The 23,440-nt window shown below is 41.7% G+C and overlaps 1 protein-coding gene across 1 annotated transcript in view; it reads right to left on the bottom strand.

Moving 5' to 3' along the window:
- Positions 1 to 23,440, bottom strand: part of LOC143284711 (uncharacterized) — a 67,670-nt gene that overhangs the window by 9,237 nt on the left and 34,993 nt on the right. Inside the window, exons 10-19 of the mRNA XM_076591646.1 lie at positions 22,787 to 22,936; positions 22,100 to 22,231; positions 19,384 to 19,533; positions 17,155 to 17,295; positions 15,585 to 15,716; positions 14,485 to 14,619; positions 8,296 to 8,430; positions 7,358 to 7,492; positions 5,810 to 5,950; positions 400 to 534 (exon numbers count right to left, since the gene is read on the bottom strand). Of these exons, the coding sequence (XP_076447761.1) occupies positions 400 to 534; positions 5,810 to 5,950; positions 7,358 to 7,492; positions 8,296 to 8,430; positions 14,485 to 14,619; positions 15,585 to 15,716; positions 17,155 to 17,295; positions 19,384 to 19,533; positions 22,100 to 22,231; positions 22,787 to 22,936 (1,386 nt within the window). The remainder of the gene's footprint in view (positions 1 to 399; positions 535 to 5,809; positions 5,951 to 7,357; positions 7,493 to 8,295; positions 8,431 to 14,484; positions 14,620 to 15,584; positions 15,717 to 17,154; positions 17,296 to 19,383; positions 19,534 to 22,099; positions 22,232 to 22,786; positions 22,937 to 23,440) is intronic.

Below are 23,440 nucleotides of genomic sequence, written 5' to 3'. Positions count from 1 at the left end.
AAAATGCTCGAGCCTTCTTTGAGGGTCTCATTATGGACATACTCCAGGTCACATGGGCTGGCATAATGACAACTTGGTTTGAGTGGATAATCATGTGCGTACAAGCTGAAGGAGAGTTCTTCGAAAAAGTGGGGTGAGCATAAGATTTGTAACTTTCCTAGAATTGCTGAATTGCAAGACTTATTGAAGGGCCCTCGTGTATCTAAACTGAAACAAAGATATGACATACACACCTGGTATATGAAACATATATATTACCTTTTCCAAAGTCAGTTTTGAAGTTTTCTTCTTTTATATATATCTATATACATAAATCAAAAAAAACATTTGCGGTTCACGCCAAAATCGAAAATAGATATCTTGAGAGAGAGAGAGAGAGAGAGAGAGAGAGAGACTCACTGTCACAGCGAAGACCATCATATCCATCTTCACAGCCGTCAGGGCAGTTCCCCGTGACGACATCACAAACGTCGTCGTTCTTGCAGTGTCCACAGCGCTGACCACAGTCCTGGCCGTACAGGTATCTTGGACACTCTGTGCACAAATGAAGACAGTCCATTCCTTCGCTTTCCTTTTATAACATTCATTCGCTGACCCCTTCATCATTTAAATGATTTACTTGTAAATTCCTTCACACTTTCATTCATTTAAATCTGTCCACCAGTTTTCTAACATAACAGTAGAGGAAAACAAGTGCTGGTAACAACTACAGAGAGAAAAACTGATAGACGCTCAGATCAAATGACTCAGGAACTGACCAGAGATTGCTTCAGATTGGGAAAAATAGAAAGCCTTATTCAATGAAAGCCAATTTAATGAACCAAGTCCCTGTGAAATGTCCATATCAACGGTGAAGAGGCATCTGAAAGATCAAATCAAATCAAATTATGGTGCTTAGAGCCTTGCTGACCACTAAGGCCATCTCAGCTATCGCCACGTTAGTATCTACTTCAAGTCAAGGGTAAAAAAAAAAGAAAGTAAAGTGAAAATTGATCACTGCTTCAAGCTTTTCACTCAGAAAGTTTAAAACCTTCCAGAGTTTATAACATTCAGATCTGATTTAAAATGTTCACTTCTTTCAAGAAGTCCATTAGAACTCACGGAGGGACATCACGAAACAAAGTCTTCAGAGAATCTACCGTGTAATGTTTGTGTCTAACTTCATGCAGGTCCCAGCAGTCAATAAGCACGTGAACACAGTGAGAGGCTGCATCTTAAGGATTTTCTTCACAAAAGAAGAATGGAGAAAAAACAAAACCGCGCTCTCAAAGGCAAACAGGATGGCAAGAAGAGCATGGTGTAGATGACCAAGTCAACCAAAAGAATTTCAAGTTACAATTGTCTAGGGCAATGGGCCAGATTTGCTGAGCCGGGATTGGTTGCAAGAATTTCAGCTTGGTTGGGTAGATGTTAAAAAAAGAAGACTCCAAACTTCAACAATTGCTGCATGAGTACACAGGGGCGTTTGAGGAGACACAAGGAGTGAAGGTCAAGATATACACTGATTATGCTGCCAAACCCAGGTATTTCAAACCAAGACTGGTACCACATGCCTTGAGACAGAAGGTCAGTGATCAGCTGGACAAACTGGAAGCAGAAGGAATCATTGGAAAAGTTCAGTTTTCAGACTGAGCAGCACCAATAAATCCTGTAGTTAAACCAGATATTTCTGTAAGAATCTGTAGGGCCTATAGAGTGACCATGAATCAGGTGTCAAAACTACCCTATTCCGAAAACAGATGGTCATCTGGCTGATGTCAGTGGAGGTGAATACTTCTTAAAGCTGGAAGCTGCACAGGCCTATCTACAGCTGGAGTTAGATGAGGCATTAAAAGAGTACACTACCAACAACACTCACAAGGGACTGTATAGATACAATCGACTGCCATTGGGCATGTCATCTGCACCAGGCATTTTCCAACGCACCATGAAAAACCTGCTTCAGGACATACAGCAAGAATGGGTACACACTGATGACATCCTTGTCACAGGCTGTACTGAAGATGAGCACTTGCGACACCTGAGATATGTGCTGAAAAGGCTGAAAGGTGCTGGAATTCGTCTGAAGAAAAAGAAATGTGAATTCATGGCATAACAGGTTGTATACCTGGGGCACCACATTGACGCTGAAGGCATTCAGCCTGTGGTTGAGAAAGTTCAGGCTGTTCAGGAAATGCCTAGACCAAAACATGTCAAAGAGGTGCAAGGTTACCTATGTATGATAACTATTACACTAGGTTTCTGCAACACATGGCCACAAGGCTCCTCTGTATGAACTACTATGTTAAGAAGTTAAATGGCATTGGGGAACCAAGCAAGAGTCAGCAGGAAAGAAACCAGAAGAAACCCTTCTTTCAGCTAAAGTATTGATCCAATTCAATCCTGAAAATGAGATTGTGGTGACTTGTGATACATCCTCAAATGGACTGGGGGTGGTCTTCTCTCATCGGATGAAAGATGGAGCAGAGAAGCCCATCACATTTGCATCAAGAACACTCTCAAAGGCTGATAGAAACTACAGTCAAATACAAAAAGTAGTTTTTGCAGTGAAAGAGTTTGACCAGTGTTTGTTCCATCATAAATTTGAAGTATTCACAGATCACAAATGCCTTCTTGGACTCTTTAAAGAAGACAGGAAAATTCCTCCTGTAGCTGCTGCAAGAATTCAAAGGTGGGCATTGACACTAGTTGCGTATGAATACAGTCTCAAGTACAGAGACGGCAAGAAAAATGGCATTGGTTATGGTCTGAGTAGGCTTTCCCTTCCAGTACAGGACACTGATGCGGAAACTGTTACATGACAGATAAAGATGTTGATGATTCAGATGCAAAGCAAGCCAGTCACATCAAGAAATAGACTGGTTTTTTTTTATCCGGTTCTGTCCAAGGTTTGCAATTACGTACTGAAAGGGTGGCCAAAGGAAAGCAGTAATGAGGAGCAGCGTCCCTGCTTCTCAGTGTCTATGATGGCTGTATCCTGTGGGGTTCATGTGTGGTAGTTCTTCCAAGACGGCGTGCAAAGCTGCTGGAAGATCTTCACAAGGGCCATCCCACATGTGAAAAAGTGTGAGAGATGTCAGACTAACAGAAGTATGCCTAGAGATGCATCTTTACACCCTTGGGAATGGCCTACCCGTCCATGGAGCAGACTTCACATCCATTGTGCAGCACCTTTCATGGGACAGACGCTCTTCATTATCACTGACGCTCATTCAAAACGGACTGATGCATATCCCATGAATACATCTACTTCCAGTGCTACAACTGAAAATCTGAGACACCCATTTGCAGTTCACGGACTTCCAGAGACAGTGGTTTCAGACAATGGTTCATGCTTCACTAGTGAAGAATTTGAACAGTTTATGAACACCAATGGTCTCAAGCACATCAAGTCTGCTCCTTACCATGCGTCAACCAACAGGCTGGCTGAGAAAGCTGTGCATATGGTGAAAGAGGGACGGAAAAAACCCCAACAGAAATCAGGTTCTGTAGACACCAAACAGTATCGATTCTTGTTCACTCACATGGCCAGTCCTCACACCGCCACAGGACTGTCTCCCTCAGAAATGCTGTTTAACAGGAAGGTGAGAGTCCGCCTCGATCTGCTACAGCCCGGTGTTGAACAATGTGTGCATCAGAAAAGAAAAAAAAAAAAAACTGCAGCAAAAACTCAGTCATGACTGATCAGCATAACCCGCAAGTTTGTAGTGGGCAGCTGGGTGTACATCAAGAACTCTGGAACAGGCAAATGGCTTCCAGCTATCGTCATAGACATTATGGGTCCACTGTCCTACATTGTGAAACTGCTACATGGACGTGTGCAGAAGCGACATGTTAACCACATCTTGGCACGCAACGGAGAAGGGACCGAAGAAAACCAGGATGCAAAAGAAGACCTGGAGATTCCGGTGCCAGACAAGAAAAGACTGTCAGTCCATCCAGTGCTGCAGTAGACACCTGCAATCCTGAAAGAAATTTGGCTGAAGTAGCCACACCTGGTTAAGGCAACAGAAAAAAGCGACCATGCAGAGAAAAGTCCACTCCAGATTTAAAGACTATGTCATGAACGGGTGGAAAAATGTGGGGAAAACTGACAATGACACAAAAATGAAAAACACAATGCATTAAAATGATCAAATAGTTAAGGATGGTTTCTGACTACTGGAAGTGGGACTGTGTGTAATTGCATTATTATTATTATTATTATTAGTAGTAGTAGTAGTAGTAGTAGTAGTAGTAGTTGTTGTTGTTGTAGTTGTATTTGTATTTCTTTTTATCACAACAGATTTCTCTGTGTGAAATTCGGGCTGCTCTCCCCAGGGAGAGCGCGTTGCTACACTACAGCGCTACCAATTTTAAAAAAGAATGTTCCTGCGTGCAAGTTTTTTTTTTTTATTTGTTTTTCCTATCGAAGTGGATTTTTCTACAGAATTTTACCAGGAACAACCCTTTTGTTGCCGTGGGTTCTTTTACGTGCACTAAGTATCATTATTATGATAAGTGCGCTAAGTATCATTATTATCATTAACAGTATCAACATTTATATCATGATTATTGGAATAACAATAATAAATAATATTAATGTTATTATTTTTATAGGGCTGTGAATGCTTTTTCTATCTCTATTTCGGAGTATCAGAGGACTATTTCAGCATAAATGGTTTTATTTCAGTTATGTTTTTTTTCCCAAAAGTGAATTTTTGTTCGTTTCTTTTTTTCTTTTTTTTTTCTTTTTTTTTTTCAAGTGTGAAAATTGTAGCAAGGATTGATGCCCTCAGATAAGATCAAAGGTGAGTTTTGCTTAATGGTTATAACCTACGAGTACATAAACACTTCCTTAGGAAAATTGCGTAGTTTATGTTTGCCTTTTCTGTTCCAAAAAGAAAAGTTGTTTTATTCCATATATATTTCTAAACTTTGGAGGGAAGGAATGTGATATGTAATACGGGAGGTAACTCGTGCAGGTTGTTGCTATGCAAGGGATGTTTGTTGTTATGCAAGGGAAGTCATTAGAATAAACAAGACGTTTGCCGGCTAACAATGGTTTAAAGGGCTGCTGTGTTTTGAGTGAGTCCACTACAATCTGATGAACGAGAAGAAGAGAAACTATGAGAAAGCCAATACAACTTTGTTGCAATAGATTATTTCTTTTCCAACAATAATGGAGGATTTATGGATTCAATTCTCTAAAATTCAACTATATCAGGTTTGCAACTCATTTCCAGTGCTACTTTCACTTGCTTTTTTCTCTGTTGTTATGTTTGTAGTTATGATAGTCACGATTCTGATTTATCTCTAAGCTCCAGTCACCAGCTATAGTCACATTTACACGACCAGGTTCCTCTGTTCTCTTTTGGATATCCTTGGATCTGGATCATCCCTGGGACCATAGATGTTCACAGTCCCATTGCATTCATCACCAGCGTAATGTAACTTTCTATAGTGTCTCTTACTATTTGTTCCATTAGAATTTTAAAAGAAAAAAGAAAAAAAAAAGAGTTACTCTCCTTGATCTGCTCTGTGAGTAAAAACAACAACAAAAACAAACAATATTTTTAAAAATCATAACACCATTCAGCTCAGTTTGGCTTTCTAGTTTCTTCATGAAATGAGTATCTTGGACAGTATACATTGGACAATATTTCTGCCTTGTTGTGTGTGTGTGTGTGTGTGTGTGGCAGTAAATGTCATGATTTTTTTTTATTTTTACAAACTCCCTTGAATGTATAAATAACACAAAATGACAATATTGTTCTGATTCATATAGATATCTATATGCCTTACAACCTTTTCGTGCAACAGAACCTACCTGTTTGACAGCTTGGTCCTGTGAATCCCACCAGACAGCTAGCAGACGAACAGTGACCGGTGTCCATGTCACAGGAACCATCTCCAGCACACTGACCACAGGGCAGGGAGCAGCTGCGGGCCCACAGTCTGTCTGAGCACTCTGAAAGAAAACCGCCAAGCAATCTGAACTTTGGTCAAACAGACTTTGTGAAGATACCCCGTGAAATAAATCACCGAAAGAACCTGGGGGGCAAAATACAAACCTTCCCCCGAGGTATGTCAGGAGTCTTTCAGTATAAACAGCATTCCCGCCTTCTGGAAATCCTGTGCTCGGAAAATTCCCCCCTCTCTCTCTCTTTTTTTATTTTTTTAATTTTTTTTAATTTTTTATTTTTTGTTTGTTGTATTTATTTTTGCCTTTCTTCTTCCATCACTATTGTCTGCTTTTTTTGCCTTCCCAATCCATCCCCACCGCCCCCCTTTTTTTCCAGCAAGCCTTGCCACCTTTTTCTCATTTTTGCAGTCTATGATGTACAGTACTGTCTAAGCCTTTTTGCTCTGGTAAGTCGGTAGTGAGTTTTCAAACACCAGTTTGGGCACTTGCTGCCCATTCCACTGTGCTATTTACCAGTATGACATTTTCATGCGTTTGTTGTATTTGGCTTTGAAGTGTTATTTGCCAATATGTCCTTTTTTATATATTTGTTTATGTGTTTGTTTTTTGTTTTAATCTTTTATATATATATATATATATATATATATATATTTCATAGTTTTCATATTTATGGTTTGATTATTCACGCATAACAAAAGGCAGAGTGACGAATAATTTGTGTCAACCACCAACCGAGTGCTCCCAAGACTTTATTTTTTATGCATTACCTCACTGCATATTATAGAATCATATTTACAATTACATAACTAGGTTGCACTCAAGATACTGATGATTCTGTCAAAGGAAATGCTGTGTTACATTTCGAGGAGGAGAAAATTTGCTGAATGGGACATATACAGGTGATCACAGACTACCCCCCCCCTCTCCCCTTCTCCCCTCCACCCCGCACCCCCCCTTTTCGTTTCACTTGCAAACATTTTGTTAAAGTAATAATTTTGACATTTGAATGTTATCTTTTAAATCTAATTGGACTCCACTTACCCATCCTCCATCCCTTCTTTCCACTCTATCCCCCCCCCCCCCCGACCTCATCTCTCTTTCTCCTCTTTCCCTTTCCTGTTCGTATTCCCCTTCCCTTCCCCCATCCATTACTGTTTACTCTGTGTGTGTGTATGTGTGACTCTGTGTGTGTGTGTGTGTGTGTGTGTGTGTGTGTGTGTGTTTCTGTGTGTGTGTGTGTGTGTGTGTGTGTCCTCTTCACTATCATCACCCACACCTCTTTTTTCCTCCTCCCTGCTCTCCTCTCTTCCTTCCCTCCCTTCACCCCTTTCATACAGCCACACAGATACACTTTTTCCCTTGCGTGCACACACACACACACACACACACACACACACAAAGAGAAAGAAAGACCAACAGATAAGATATACAGAGAGAGAGAGAGAGACTCACTGTCACAACGAAGACCATCAAAACCGTCCTCACAGCCACTGGGGCAGATCCCGTTGGTTTTGTCACATATGTTTTTATTCTTGCAGTGTCCACACCATTCTTTGCAGTCCTGGCCGTAGGAGTGATCGTCACACTCTGTGTGCAGATCAACACAGTGCATTCGCATTGAGTCCAACCTTGATTGTCTGGACAGAAATAGGTATACAAGAGACCTTCCAGACCACTGTCCTCCTGTCTGCACCTGTGGGAGGCCCATTTGTCCGCGTGTATGCCAGTGAGCATGTGGGTTGATTCTGAGAGTTACTTCCTTTCTATTTCAAAGTGTGTGTTTTATCTTGAGAGAGAGAGAGACAGACAGACAGACAGACAGAGACAGACAGAGACATAGAGACAGAGAAATTGACTTCCTCCTGAGCAAGGAGTAAGAAGCAAGTTCAAAGAGTCTTCAAAGAGCCAAACATCTACGGGTCGCTTGCAGTGGAGCCATGCTCAATGGGACAATGGATCTCACTTAGAAATGTTACTGTCCATTCCCCATGTTAATCAATCTCTGACGCTGGAAAAAGGTAACCAGGACTGCTTTCTTGAGCTTCTTCCACATCCACATGGAAGGATAAAAAAAAAACACTTTAGAGTCCATACCCATCACACTGCCCCACCCCCTCCCCGCCCCCCTTCACTGTGTCTCCTTTCCTGTTTCTGTCTGTCTGTCTCTCATTGGCTAGAATGCAACCATCAGTAACACGGCCTACAGTAACATTCTTTCTGAAAAAAAAAGCCACAGAAGGCAGCTGCGAAGCTTTAATGTCTACTGTTGTCTGGACCTTTTTCAGTATGAACAGAAAGATTGGCTGGCAGAATTGATTGAGCAATTGTTTGTGTCATCTAACACTGTGATGTATAGGTTGACAACAACATAACACAGGAGGCCCACTTACTCTCTTGGCACAGAGGAGGTTTCCAGCCTGGTTTGCAGGCTGGACAATGACCGTTGTTCTTATCGCAGTGCTCTCCTTTGGCACACTGACCACACTTATCCTGGCAGCTGTTCCCATATGTGCCGTCGTTGCAGTCTGCACAGCAGAGGTAAAGAATGTTGTTGTTACTCCTGATACAGCCTCTGCACTATTGTGACTGGTACTGCTGTCGCTGTTGCTACTACTGCTGTACATTATCTGTCAATCTTTATTTTCGTTGCTCTGACACTCCACCAAACAGATTTTCAAACACTTGTGATACTTCTAGTTTTACTGCCAATTCTTGTTATGCTGTTGCATTTTTTTTCTATATTTGCACATATTCATTAAAAAAAAAAGAACCAATTCTACCATTGCTACTGTCAAAGACACCATTGATATTTCAACTGCTTCAGCGTTTGCTGTTATCATTGCAAGGAGGTGGTATGGGGTGGTGTATGTGACACTGCAGGCACACTATAACACCCACCCCCGTCTTTTGAATGCAGTGTCTTCATTGCTGCTGACCACAGTGCCGTCATCAATTAGTGCTAATGCCAGTAATGGGGAGATTGGTTCTCTTACCCAAAATTTAGCAAAACACAAGAGAGGCAAGGCCTTCAAAACTCAGGTGTGATACACTTTAAAAAAAAATCTAATCGTTAAAATGTGTTTTGTATTTGTTATTGTAAAGCTTCGGGTTTAAAAAAAAAAAAAAAAAAAAAAAAAAAAAAAAAAAAAAAGAAGTTCTAACGGTAGATTCGAACCCCGCGTGTTCGGGTTAGAAGAAACTGTCTTATCCATTACACTATCATGGGTCCTTAACTGACGTTCAAAAATTTAATCTTTAAACATGCTTTTTTAAAGGGCGATAAATCGATTGTGGTATTCGCAGTGAGAACGCTGTTTAAATCGTATTATTCTGGTGCATCTTGGGCATTCAAAAAATCTTTAAGGGCAATTAAAAATTCTTTTTAAGTCCGCGGTAAAGGAGACATGGCTCTCACCGCAATCACACTGCAACATTTAGCCGTTTTCTCTGGATCTAGATAGATGTACAAGTTTAGTTACACCCGGTTGACACGGTCGATTCAGTTTATCTTTTTTGTTCATTCTAGTTTAATAGTTTTAAAGTTGGTATGAAAATTGAGTATTTTGTTAAACTAATAACATGTAGAGCCAAGTACAAGTACTTCTAAACGTCATATGAAGTGAAAAGGACTTCATTTTGAGAAAAGTCAAGGCTGGAAATCTTTACGTTTCATCAATTCAAGGGTATTAATTCTCATGGTTTATTATTTTTAACTGTGAATTCCGACTTCTTCTGTGGATATCTTTATGGCAGTTTGGGGCATAATCCAGTAAGTGATGAGGCGTTCACAAATCTTTCTCTGGGTAATCCTGCAGTTTAGAATACTAAACTCAGGGGGCCGTTCAAATGAAAAAATAGAGGTTGTTTTAGACTGACCTTGATGCGCTGAGTCGAATGCAACCCTCAGCTAAGCTCTACGACCACTCCTTGTCAATGAAACAGAGACATAATAAATAGTAAACTCAGTCGGTCACTTCCCGAGCAACTATCGGCGAGCCATTTCACCCACGTGATCAGCAGTCAAAATGGCGTGCAGGTCGGGAAGGAGTACTACTTACCGTGCATTTGATCCAGTTTCGTGGCAAAAGGAGTGGTCTTAGAGCTTAGCTGAGGGTTGCATTCGACTCAGCGCATCGAAGTCAGTCTAAAACACCTTCTACTTTTTCATTTTAACGGCCCCTGAGTTTAGTATTCTAAACTGCAGGATTACTTTCTCTGAATAAATATTTAACGGTCTCCTTCTCCAACTTTCGATCACATGTTATCGTGTATTGTCGATTGAATATAGGATTGAACAGGCAGGTCAACAACTTGAAACAAAATGGCGTCATTCGCGTTCGTGAAGAATATGAGCATGCATTTTGAATATGTATAAATATGTGTATGCAACTGATTTTTGCCCATGACCTTCAAGGCTCAGCCAGTAGATCTATAAAGTCCACTCGTCATATTGATTTTAGTATTTTCCGAAAAAGACCACTTGGGCGAATGAACATAGTAAAAGCCCTGTACACTGAGAGTAAAACACACAAGCTTTTTATGTATTGAGTATAATTTCAAAATGTAATGTTTAAGATGAGAAAGATCAGTTTAAAGCAAATTAAGTCCCCTAGCATTAATTACAGATTAATTTCCTTTTTTTACTATCTGCACCAAAGACATGCAAAATAAATATAACTTCCATGCTTAGCAAAAGAAGTTCCTGTTTGAACAAAAAATGATAAAAATGACTGCTCTTGTTGCTGTGTCAGAATATCAGATCAAAGTGCCAAGTTTAGAGAATAAAAAAATAAATAAATAAATAAATAAACAGTAAATTCAGTTTGCATATAATTTGGCTTCTTTTTTTATTTTTTGTGCACATCTCAGAGATGCAATATTGTTTTAAAGAAGATGACTGGAAAGAACTGAATTTTTCCTATTTTTATGCCAAATTTGGTGTAAACCGACAAAGTATTTGCAGAGAAAATGGCAATGTTAAAGTTTACCACGGACACACACACACACACACACACACCCGAACACCGGGCTAAACATAGACTCACTTTGTTTACACAAGTGAGTCAATAAAAGCACATGAAAATGAGTACATTACAGGACTCTGTAACCACACATTCTCCAATGTATGCCACCCTTACCAATACAAACATGAGAAAAATTGTAACATGTTAACAACAACCAAACAAAAACCCATATATAATATACAATCTACAAAATGCAATACATTAGCAACCACAACCCAAAAAGCAACATGAGAGTTCCAGCTGACACACATCAGCCACCACAAATGCTGGAATGAAGGAAAACAACGACAAAAAAATCCATAACATGACACAATTTTCCCATTTCCAACATTCCCCTAGCAGGCTGCAGCAACAATTCTAGCCAATGCCAGATGGCTTGCACGACTCCTGTCCCTAGCTCTAGCCGTATAGGTTGACTTTGAAAGTTTCCCAACCCTGTCAGTCTGAGCTGGGACCATGGCACCTGCACATGTCCTGTGCACCCCAGGCTTCGGATGAGACCTGATGTCAGTGTCACACAAACCAGTGAACACCGGCTTGTGTGACCATCTGGGGGACTTCACTGTATCCTGGCAGTCTCCACCTGTGCCTTCCTATGTGGCATGTATACCAGGAACACCTGGATCAGGTGGAATGGGCAGCAGCACCCATTCACCCTGGCAAGAATCATCCTCACAGTCACCTATCGTCCTGACTGGAGTCTTTTCTTTCGGACTGATCCTGCCTCTTCTCCTTGAGACCATTGGGAAAGTCTTTTGGTTCTCACTGTAGGAATCTTGGTACTTTTCCTTGGGGAGAACCTTACCCACCTTTGGGGAAATCCAATTTCCCACCACTGACTGACCTTTCCCTTTCCTACCTCTGTTCCTTCTCTTCCTACCTACAGCACCTTTCCCTATCACAGCCCTATCTCTGATCAGCTAACCCCTTAATTTCTTCCTGCATGGACCGAACACTCTCCTGTAACAACAACAGTTGATCCCCTAACTGTGCCATCTATTTCCCTGGCCTGTTGCTGTTGTTGGTCCTCCTTCAGCTCTTGCCACAGTCTCAGGGCTTCATCCCTCGCCTGGATGAAGGTGGTGTGTGGCTCCCTCCTCACTACCCGGCGCAGCTCCCTTTTCAGCAGGGGGTTCCGGAGGCCATCGATGAAGTGGTCCCTCAGCATCTCAGCGGTGAGGGCCCCAGTGCTCTTCATCCGGATGATCCTCTCAAGACTCCAAAGCATGAGAATAGTCCAAGGTGGACTTCTCTGGCAACTGCTCTCTGCTGAAAAATGTGGACAGCAGTATGGTGACACGCCGTCCGTCACCGAACACCCCCAGCAGAATGTCGATCACCTTCTCTGGGGTGTTGGTCTCCTCCAGGTCCCACAGCATCAGCTCCCTGCGTGCGTTTCCCTGCAGATGGCTGTAAACGAAGAAAGCAGCCATCTTGTCTCCCATGGGATACGCAGCCAGGACCCGCTTCACCTCCACGATGAAGTCCTCAGCCGACATCTTGCCAGACTCACCAGTAAACACTGGGAGTGTGGGTGCTACATACCACCCCATGGGAAATTCCTGTGCCATTGTAGTTGGGGTTGTCATCTCTGGGCTGTTTTTGGGCTGTGTTATCTGGCTGTGTGCTGCTAAAGTTCTACTAAACTGTCGAACAATATACCTGCTTATCCTGTCAAGCAAACACTCTACCTGCCTGTCCTGTCGAGCAAACACTCTACCTGCCTATCCTGTCGGCGACGCCAAGTTGTAAGAAGGTGGTAGGGGGTGGTGTATGTGACATTGCCGGCACATTATAACATCATAATCACCATCATCATTAAGATTGCGGTTTGAACAGACCCACTCAAATTGCGGCACAAACAGAAAAAAATACAGTAATGGGGGAATTCCACAATAATCAAATCAAATCACGGAAATTTACTTGTGCAATCACATGCTCGTTAAATTTCTGAATACAGAATGTGAATGTACCACAAAACCCATAATGAATGCATATATGCTTTAGAATCGAAAGAGAAGAAAAATCCTGAAAGACGACACTCTTCAAGACAAACATGATTCCATCCACTAAATGAAATCATGGTTTGTATACAAGATGACAGCCCTAAATCAATACATCGTTTTATCCACCTGTGGAATGATCAAATTAGGATCAAAAGTGATCATATTTCTCTCGCAGCTTTGTACTGCAGGCGTTGATAAAAATATGGGAAAGGGGGCAGCACAGTACAGCATGGCACACACACACACACACACACACACACACACACACACACACACGCACACACACACACACAGGTACATAGACACGGAGGGGGGTGAAGAGGGCAGAGAGATGGGGATCCTAATACAGAAGTGATTTCCTATTGCAAAAACAAGCAGGAGATCAGGGGTCTTCTCTGGAGACACTCAGGGCAAGGCCCAGATAAGGTTCCCACTTTGCTGTCAGTGTGTCCACACCCTTGTTGTACGCCGCGTTGTGATGTGGAGGTCGTTACTGGACAGACAACTGCTTCACCAACTGTCACAGTTTAGGAAACACTGAGGCAAGGACACTGAGTTCCTTGTTCCGGAAGCTGGGGAGGGCTTGCAGGACAGAACCCAACTGAGAAGATGATGACAACTTTGTTATACAGGCGTTCATTCTGCTGAATCCCAACAGCTCTGCTGCAGTCTGCAAAGCAGCTGTGGCGTTAAACAACTCTGTAGTGTTCTTATGTTGTCATATAAATAATAGTTATGGTGTTCTCTCTGTTGTCACATAAATAATAGTTATGGGTGTTCTCTCTGTTGTCACATAAATGTTAGCTATGGGTGTTCTCTCTGTTGTCACATAAATATTAGTTATGGTGTTCTCTCTGTTGTCACATAAATCTGAGTTATGGGTGTTCTCTCTGTTGTCACATAAATCTGAGTTATGTGTGTTCTCTCTGTTGTCACATAAATCTGAGTTATGGGTGTTCTCTCTACTGTCACATAAATTTTAGCTATGTTGTTATCTCCACTGTCACATAAATCCTAGTTATGATGTTCTCTCTGCTGTCACATAAATCCTAGTTATGGTGTTCTCTCTGTTGTCACATAAATCTGAGTTATGGGTGTTCTTCTCTCTGTTGTCACATAAATATCAGTTATGGGTGTCCTATCTGTTGTCACATAAATATCAGTTATGGGTGTTCTTTCTGCTGTCACATAAATCTCAGTTATGTGTGTATTCTGTCTGTTGTCACATAAATCTCAGTTCCGGGTGTACTCTCTGTTGTCTCATAAATCTTAGTTATGGGTGTAAATAATCCCTTCATATAATGATGAAGCTCAGGCTGACCAACATATCCTTCAGCATGGCTCTGGAAGCAGCAACACAGAGACAGTGATTTAACTGATTTAGCATTATGACCAGTTTTATCGGCGAGGACATACTTGGAATAAGGGTAATTTGAACCTGTCAGCTGAATGGTAGGCGACCATTTGAAAATCGCATGCGGAAGAGGATTGAATTTGGGGAAAGTGAAAAGAAAGACTTCATTCCATACAGATAGATATACTGACTGACCTGCTTTGCAGAAAGGCATCTGCTGAGATCCTTGGCACCTGTGACAACGCCCAGTTGTCTTGTCACATGGTACGTTGCCAGCACACAGTCCGCAGGTCTCCGCACACTGGTCTCCGTAATACCCGTCTTCACACCCTGTGACATTGAGCAATAACAATGCACACACAGCAGCAAGCGACCGAGAGATAGAGGCATACACACACACACACACACTCTCTCTCTCTCTCTCTTTCTCTCACACACACACACACACACACACAAACACACACTCTCTCTCTCTCTCTCTCTCTCTCTCTCTCTCTCACACACACACACACACACAGAAATGCATTTATATCGCTATCACACGAATCATGTATATAAAAAAGCATTTTTTTTAATTCAATTGTCATTGTGAAATCGGCTTTTGATTTTAACTCTCTCTCTCTCTCTCTCTCTCTCTCTCTCTCTCTCTCTCACACACACACACACACACAAGGAAAACTGAAAATAGTATTAGTAAAGTCACGTCCAAACCTCGTATAAGTGCACATGACCTTCAAACAGACATCGGCAGATATAGTATACCTACTACGGATGCAGAAAATATGCACTTTTAATTTTATGCAAACCACTGATGCGTTAGGAAATAAGAGTAATTTTGTCGATAAATGAGATAAATAATCAACAAAAAGCTTTGGTGAAAGATACAGTCTGAATATTGAGACATGCAACACCAGTTCAGTCATTGACGCATATGAATACGATTCTGTACAACTTCTTCCAGTACGATGCACTCATAAATGTTTCAAAGTACACGTCACGCTGTGGAACAAACACGTCTTATACTGAGTTTAGTTGGCTTCGCTCTTTGTTGTCATGTCTATGAAGCATCATGCTGTATTGACAGATAGACAAGATTCGTATTCTGACATATGTATACACACAAACACACACACACACACTCACACACACACACACGCACCCCCCCCCCCCCCCCGTCCCCCCCCCACACACACACACAAGACGCGTGCATACGCCACAACCATCACAGTCGCCCCTACCAAATAAACGAGTGGTATTTATTGGTCATCAGCCTCTGTTACAAGTGACCCACTTACCGTCACACCATGGTTCCTTCCATCCGACTGACCGACAAGTACATTTGCCATTGGCTTTGTCACAGCGTCCTCCTTCACACCCTTTGCCGCACTGTGTCCTGCAGTACTGATCATACCATCCCTCTTGGCACTCTGCAAACAGTCCATTGCCGGGGATAAGGTAAAAATGTACAACTTTCTTTAGTTATTCAACTTATTGATTGTGTGCAACATGCAGGATTACACCCGACAAACGTGCACATACTTGAGCAGAGTTTTTGTGAAATTTTATTTATTTATTTATCGTATTATTCTTATTCTTTTTTTCCCCTCTTTTTTTCACAAATACAAGTTAATTTGACTAGAGTTGAAACCATATTTCAGTTAACAGCCGAGTCATCTAGCATGTGGAATATCAGGACATAATTATTATATTGTACTATATTATATTACATTTATTATTATTATTACCATTATTATTATTATTATTATTATTATCATCCATTTTTTTAAAATTAGTGTTGGTTTGGGTGTCTTTTCTTGCGCGGAAAATCGGGTATTTAATTCAGACTGAATTATCTGATTTTTGCATGAAATTCGACGCTTTGGAATTTTCTTTACTTTCTGATGGAAAGTCGAACTTATTATTTTCTATGAAATTAGAATTTCTGATCTGGACATGTGATGTGAGAGAAGGAAAGACAAAGACAAAGAAGTTCAATAAAAATGACTGATTTTGCATGTTTGATGACCGCATCAAGGGCATTGGCGAAAGTTCATTTTCTGTCCTACCCACAGAGACAGGTGATGGTATTTCACAGAACGATACAAGGACATCAAGTGGAGAGGATCGGGTGGGACCGGGTCCCACAGGGCCTACTATAATAATAATACAGTTCAGCTTGCATCATTATTTGTTTCACTGTCAGCAGTTACGTACCTTTTTGCCCAAGAATTTCAAAGAGAATAGCTACTCTGCAGATGATTTTTCGAAAGTTATTTCTGACGAGGTTCTTATGGTCGAACGTTCACAGACATTAGTTCATAGTCCTATTTCTACATTCTTTTAATGTTCTTCAGAATTGTGTTAATGGTTTCTGATTATTATAATCGTTATTGTTACTGTTAAATGTTATTGCATGTTAGGTATGCATTCTTTGGTAGTTTTCTACGTTTTCTGTTTTCCTCTTCCCTCTCTCTCTTTTCCCCTTGAATATCACTTTTAAAAACATCATTTCTTTGCATGCTCGTCAGCAGTTCTAGCAGGATATATGAACTTGTTCTGATTTTTTCCCTCTACGCCTAATGTTCTCTTAGGTCCAGCGGGAAGAGCCCCACAGGGAAGAGACTGACCGAGTCAGTCTCAATGCGGCATCTCTGTGGGACGATCTGGAATGGAGAAAAAAATCCTCACACAAATGCTTAATATGCACGCAAACGTACACACACACACACACACACACACACACACACACACACACACACGAAACGAAACGAAACAAACCACCCAATCATTTCTTCCACCCACCACCCACGAACCCAGCCTCTGGTATGTACAGACTGTCACCCTGCACAGCAGCAGTCCACTCACCTTCACACTTTGGTGCTGCCCATTTCTCTGACTGGCATGTACAGTCGCCGGTTTTACTGTCACAGAACTGTCTTCCATCCCATTTACAACCGTTACCACAACTTTCTTTGCAGTCTTCACCGTACTTCCGACTCCCACATTCTGTGAACAGTCCAGAGCAGTCAGAGAGAATAAGTACAACAGCGTTTCTATCATCATGCACTGTGTACAACATCCAAGGGGATGTAAACAAAAGTCATGACGGTAATGACGCGGGGGTAAAGAGGACAACCAACTTTCCGCTCCTGCAAGGGCACACAACTTCAAGTCATTAACAGACCGCTGGAGAGTTCCGCGGCCCTCTTGGATCTCGCACATGCGCATCTAACTTTTACTCGAAATCGCAAGCAATGCTAAAAGCGATCGACATAGGCAAAAGCAGCAAACATGCGTTGTCCCCCATTTCTTCAGTTTATAGCCGTCATTGCTACAACTAAACTCTGTACAATATATGCACAATAAAAAAGAACAAAAAGTTGAAGAAAGAAGCCTTCTGTTTCTCACGTTTTGCCGCTCTCAAATCTCCTTGTTGCTCGTAATTTCGGAGAGCAAATCAACTAAGAGAGCACAGATTATGTGACGCGCCTCTATAAGTCATGTCAGCACGGAACTCTCCAGCGGTCTATTGCACTGCTGAGCGTTTCTCATCAACGAACTTCAAGAATGAATGGAACAGGGGAACAGATTCAATAGCTGCACTTCAACAACAACTTGACAAAACAAAACAAACAAACAAACAAAAAAAACACCACTCTGTTTGTTCATATGACTTTCATCTATTATATGTATACACAGAACAGTAGTTGTGCAATGGCATATTATCACCCCCACCCCCCCTTTTCTTTTTTTTGCTTTGTTTTTACTTCTTCTGTGAAAATACTCTTGCTAACTATAACCATGCTTGTGTAATAAATTATGTAACTTGACTCAGGGAAATAGTCATGGTGATGATGTTGAAGAGAAAATATAAGCTCCATTGCAACGGGGGGTGGGAGGGGGGGGATCATTTTATCAAGTCTTGCATATTGCCCTTTTTTGTCTTCAATGTGCTGCAAAAAAATCACAGACGAACCACGATACACACTGCATCACCGGTTAAATAGGAACATAAATCTGCAAAAGACCAGGGTCTTCCACTTGTTGGGAAGTTTCAGGTTTTAGTCCTCTGTACGTGTCATTCATCCCACGGACGTATGTAAGTTATATTTAGGTCTATATAGGTTTACTTATAGGTTCGTGCATTTATCCATCTGCAACTGAGCTGTTGGAAAGCGCCAGACCTTTACAGAAGCCAAGGTACCGTTCTTGTTTTCAAACTGATCTGGTTCAAAACGGAAACCGCCCCCTCCCCCCCCCACATACACACACAAGAGACACGCTTCCACACATCCATCCCCCCCACAAACCCCAAATCCCATCCACATACACACATGCATGCGCGCGTACACACACACACGGAGTGGGCTCACAGACACACATACATAAACACGGGCACGCGTGTACACAAACACGGAGTGGTTTCATCTATCTTGAGTTACTGGTCTGATATGATCTTCACTGAAACACACACACACACACACACACACACACACACACACACACACACACACACACACAAGTACACATTCGGGTTTTGATCAATCCAGATGCTATTCAGAAATATATATCGGTACTGTTAAAGAACAAAAAAGAGATTAAAATCAGTATTCGGCGAGTGCGGATTTTCAGCCGGAATCATTTCATTGATTTGATTATTTGTCGCAAGATCTGATTGATAAAGTGAAGTAAAAAGCAGTCTAAGGTGTTAAAAATGAGATAATATATTTTGACAAACGATTGACGGGAATCGTAGCGATGTTTACATACAGGCAAATGCACATCTTGGCACGAGCGAGCGAGTTAGAGAGAGAGAGAGGGAGAGAGACAAGACAAGACAAGACAAGACAAAATTCTTTATTTTCGAGGATAATAGATAGTTTCCGCCCTGAAACAGGGTCTACACTACACAATACTACATTATATATGTCATTGCATGCACTACACAATGCTACTTAAAGTCATTACATGCGTAAACAATACTACATAAAGGCATAAGCATGGTAATGATAACACACACACACACACACACACACACACACACACACACACACACACACACACACACACACACACACACAGAGTACGACTTACTTGTGTCACATTTCTTTGGCTCCCAATGGCTGGTACTTGTCCATCCAGGTCGACACTGGCAGTGGCCGGTCACAGAGTCACATGTTGTCTTACAGCCTTCACTGCAAGGCGTGCACTCCCCTCTGTCCTTGTAGTGTCCTTCAGAACACTCTGGAAACATCGCAGGCACGAAGTATCACAATCCGAACTGTTAACTGCAACACTGAATAATTATGAGATTGCATTGTATTGTATTGTATTGTTCTTTCTTTGTCACAACAGATTTCTCTGTGTGAAATTCGGGTGGCTCTCCCCAGGGAGAGCACGTCGCTACACTGAGAGAACCACCACCCTCCCCCTTTTTTTCCTACATGCAGTTTTTTTCCTTCTATATTTGTTTTCCTATCGAAGTGGATATTTCTACAGACGTTTGCCAGGTACAACCCTTTTGTTGCCGTGGGATCTTTTACGTGCGCTAACTGAACTATGGGTAACTGAACTATAAAGACAAGAACGGCTATGGCAAATAGTAGTCAGTCAAGTATACCTAAGTACGCAGCACGTACGTATGTACGTCAGCCAATCAGTGCGAAAGCAAGGAAGGAAGACAGGAAGGGAAAGCAGAAGAAAGGAAGGAAGGGAAGAAGGAAATGCAATGAGATGAATAAGGAATCAAGACTGCAAGGAAATTCAGCGAATATTGTTTTAGTCCCAACAAGCTGACATGTTTTAACGTTTGAGAGCGTGCTACGACACACGTACCGACATCTGATAGTATTGCTGCTTTGAACATGTCTTCATGGTATTCCTGTGGGGAGATGTGTGTGTGTGTGTGTGTGTGTGTGTGTGCGTGCGCGTGTGTGCGTGCGTACTGATTTTATGTTTTTTTAAGCTATGGTTGTTTTTTTTGCAAAAAAGGTTCTTTCTCTGTAGATTATAGTATGAACAAGTATAACAATAAAGATATAACAATAGCAACAATTAAACAACAACAAAGATAATAGCCTAATAACAACGAAATACTTTTTTCTTCATACACAGACAAGCAAGCACAGTTTTCCTTATGTATTGGATATGGAGAATAGGAAAGATATACATTATTGATTCATGCGTCAGTTTTTCCAGTTAATTTCGATTTCACTGACTTTTCCAAATGAAAGAAAAAATGGGGAAAAAACCCGAACCGGGTAAAACCTCTTTCATCACTATAAATCAAATTATAAACAGCCACAAACCAGCGGAATTATAGACCTCCAGTTGGGGCATGCCACCTCTACTTCCCCCAATTGGATATGATCCCCGGATAATTTTTCAGTCGGTCAAACTGTCAGCCGCTGGACGGTCCAGTCGACCAGAATAAATCACCCTGGACCTCCACGGCTGAGCACGCCCCTTGTCACAACTGTCGCCCCACCGAAAATCTAACTTTGCTCTCCTTTGGAACTGTCCCAGTCTCTTTATTTTAGTTCAGTTATTGCATTCCTTGAGGAACAGCAAACCAAAAAACTTGAAAGCTTCTCGTATGTTTATGTGCGCGCACCATGTGTGATTCTGGACTGATGTGCACGACCTGTATGATAGCGTTAGTGTTTTGTTGTTGTTTTTTTGTTTTTTGTATTTTTGTATTTCTTTTTATCACAACAGATTTCTCTGTGTGAAATTCGGGCTGCTCTCCCCAATGAGAGCGTGTCGCAATACTACAGCGCCACCCATTTTTTTTTCCCCTGCGTGCAGTTTTATTTGTTTTTTTCCTATCGAAGTGGATTTTTCTTCAGAATTTTGCCAGGAACAAACCTTTTGTTGCCGTGGGTTCTTTTACGTGCGCCCAGACAACCACTCAAGGTCTAGTGGAGGGGGAGAAAATATCGGCGGCTGAGCCGTGATTCGAACCAACGCGCTTCCTAGGCAGACGCGTTACCTCCAGGCCATCACTCCACATATGACAGAGCTTTGCCCAGTTAGGGCAGAGTCACATGCTGAACAGACTTTGGACGGGTTTATATGAAAACTGCTCGTTCTGAATTCAGACATGTGCGCTTGTCTACATACAACTGTAGCATTCTGACTTTTTGAAAAGCATTTTACAACAGTTGAATGAATAGCACTGTAAACCTATCTCAGTACTGGTTTCTTAATTATCGGCTTTGCGTATAAAATACAGAACAAACATGATAAAATAACACTGATTAAAACGGATACATAACAAACCTGAACAAAATGATATTGATAACGAAATCTTAATGAACAGATAGATAGATAGGCAAGACAGATCGAGAGACAGACAAGACAGTATGTTATTGCAAGTTATGTATGCATTTTTTGGTAGTTTTCTACCTTTTCTGTTTTCCCCTTCCCTCTCTCTCTTTCCCCCTTGAATATCACTTTTAAAAACATCATTTCTTTGCATGCTCGTCAGCAGTTCTAGCAGGATATATAAACTTGTTCTGATTTTTTCCCTCTACGCCTAATGTTCTCGAGAGAGTAGGTCCAGCGGGAAAAGCCCCACTGGGAAGAGACTGACCGAGTCAGTCTCAATGCGGCATCTCTGTGGGACGATCTGGAATGGAGAAAAAAACCTCACACAAATGCTTAATATGCACGCAAACGTACACACACACACACACACGAAACAAAACGAAATGAAACGAACCATCCAATCATTTCTTCCACCCACCACCCACGAACCCAGCCCCTGGGGTGAACATACTGTCACCCTGCACAGCAGCAGTCCACTCACCTTCACACTTTGGTGATGCCCATTTCTCTGACCAACATGTACAGTGGCCGGTTTCTCTGTTGCAATACCGTCCTTGACATCCACGCCCACAACTTTCTTTGCAGTCTTCACCGTACTTCCCACTCCCACATTCTGTGAACAGTCCAGAGCAGTCAGAGAGAATAAGTACAACAGTGTTTCTATCATCATGCACTGTGTACAACATACAAGGGGATGTAAACAAAAGTCATGACGGTAATGACGCGGGGGTAAAGAGGACAACCAACTAGGCGCAAGATCTGATTGATAAAGTGAAGTAAAAAGCAGTCTAAGGTGTTAAAAATGAGATAATATATTTTGACAAACGATTGACGGGAATCGTAGCGTTGTTTACATACAGGCAAATGCACATCTTGGCACGAGCGAGCGAGTTAGAGAGAAAGAGAGGGAGAGAGACAAAACAAATCAAGACAAGACAAAATTCTTTATTTTCGAGGATAATAGATAGTTTCCGCCTTGAAACAGGGTCTACACTACACAATACTACATTATATATGTCATTGCATGCACTACACAATGCTACTTAAAGTCATTACATGCGTAAACAATACTACATAAAGGCATAAGCATGGTAATGATAACACACACCCACACACACACACACACACACACACACACACACACACACACACACACTGTTCGACTTACTCGTGTCACATTTCTTTGGCTCCCATTGGCTGGTACTTGTCCATCCAGGTCGACACTGGCAGTGGCCGGTCACAGAGTCACATGTTGTCTTACAGCCTTCACTGCAAGGCTTGCACAGCTGTCCGTACTTGTAGTGTCCTTCAGAACACTCTGGAAACATCGCAGGCACGAAGTATCACAATCCGAACTGTCAACTGCAACACTGAATATGAGACTGTATTGTATTGTATTGTATTGTATTGTATTATTGTTTCTTTGTCACAACAGATTTCTCTGTGTGAAATTCGGGCTGCTCTCCCCAGGGAGAGCGCGTCGCTACACTGAGAACACCACCCTTTTTTTCCTGCATGCAGTTTATTTGATCTTTGTTTTCCTATCGAAGTGGATATTTCTACAGAAGTTTGCCAGGGACAACCCTTTTGTTGCCGTGGGTTCTTTTACGTGCGCTAACTGAACTATGGGTAACTGAACTATAAAGACAAGAAAGGCAATGGCAAATAGTAGTCAGTCAAGTATACCTAAGTACGCAGCACGTACGTATGTAGACTACGTCAGCCAATCAGTGCGAAAGCAAGGAAGGAAGACAGGAAGGGAAAGCAGAAGAAAGGAAGGAAGGGAAGAAGGAAATGCAATGAGATGAATAAGGAATCAAGA

This window comes from Babylonia areolata, chromosome 8 (genome assembly GCF_041734735.1).
Source record: "Babylonia areolata isolate BAREFJ2019XMU chromosome 8, ASM4173473v1, whole genome shotgun sequence".
Lineage (NCBI taxonomy): Eukaryota > Metazoa > Mollusca > Gastropoda > Neogastropoda > Buccinidae > Babylonia > Babylonia areolata.
Note: the sequence above shows the minus strand (reverse complement) of the source record. Positions and strands in the feature narration are given on the sequence as shown.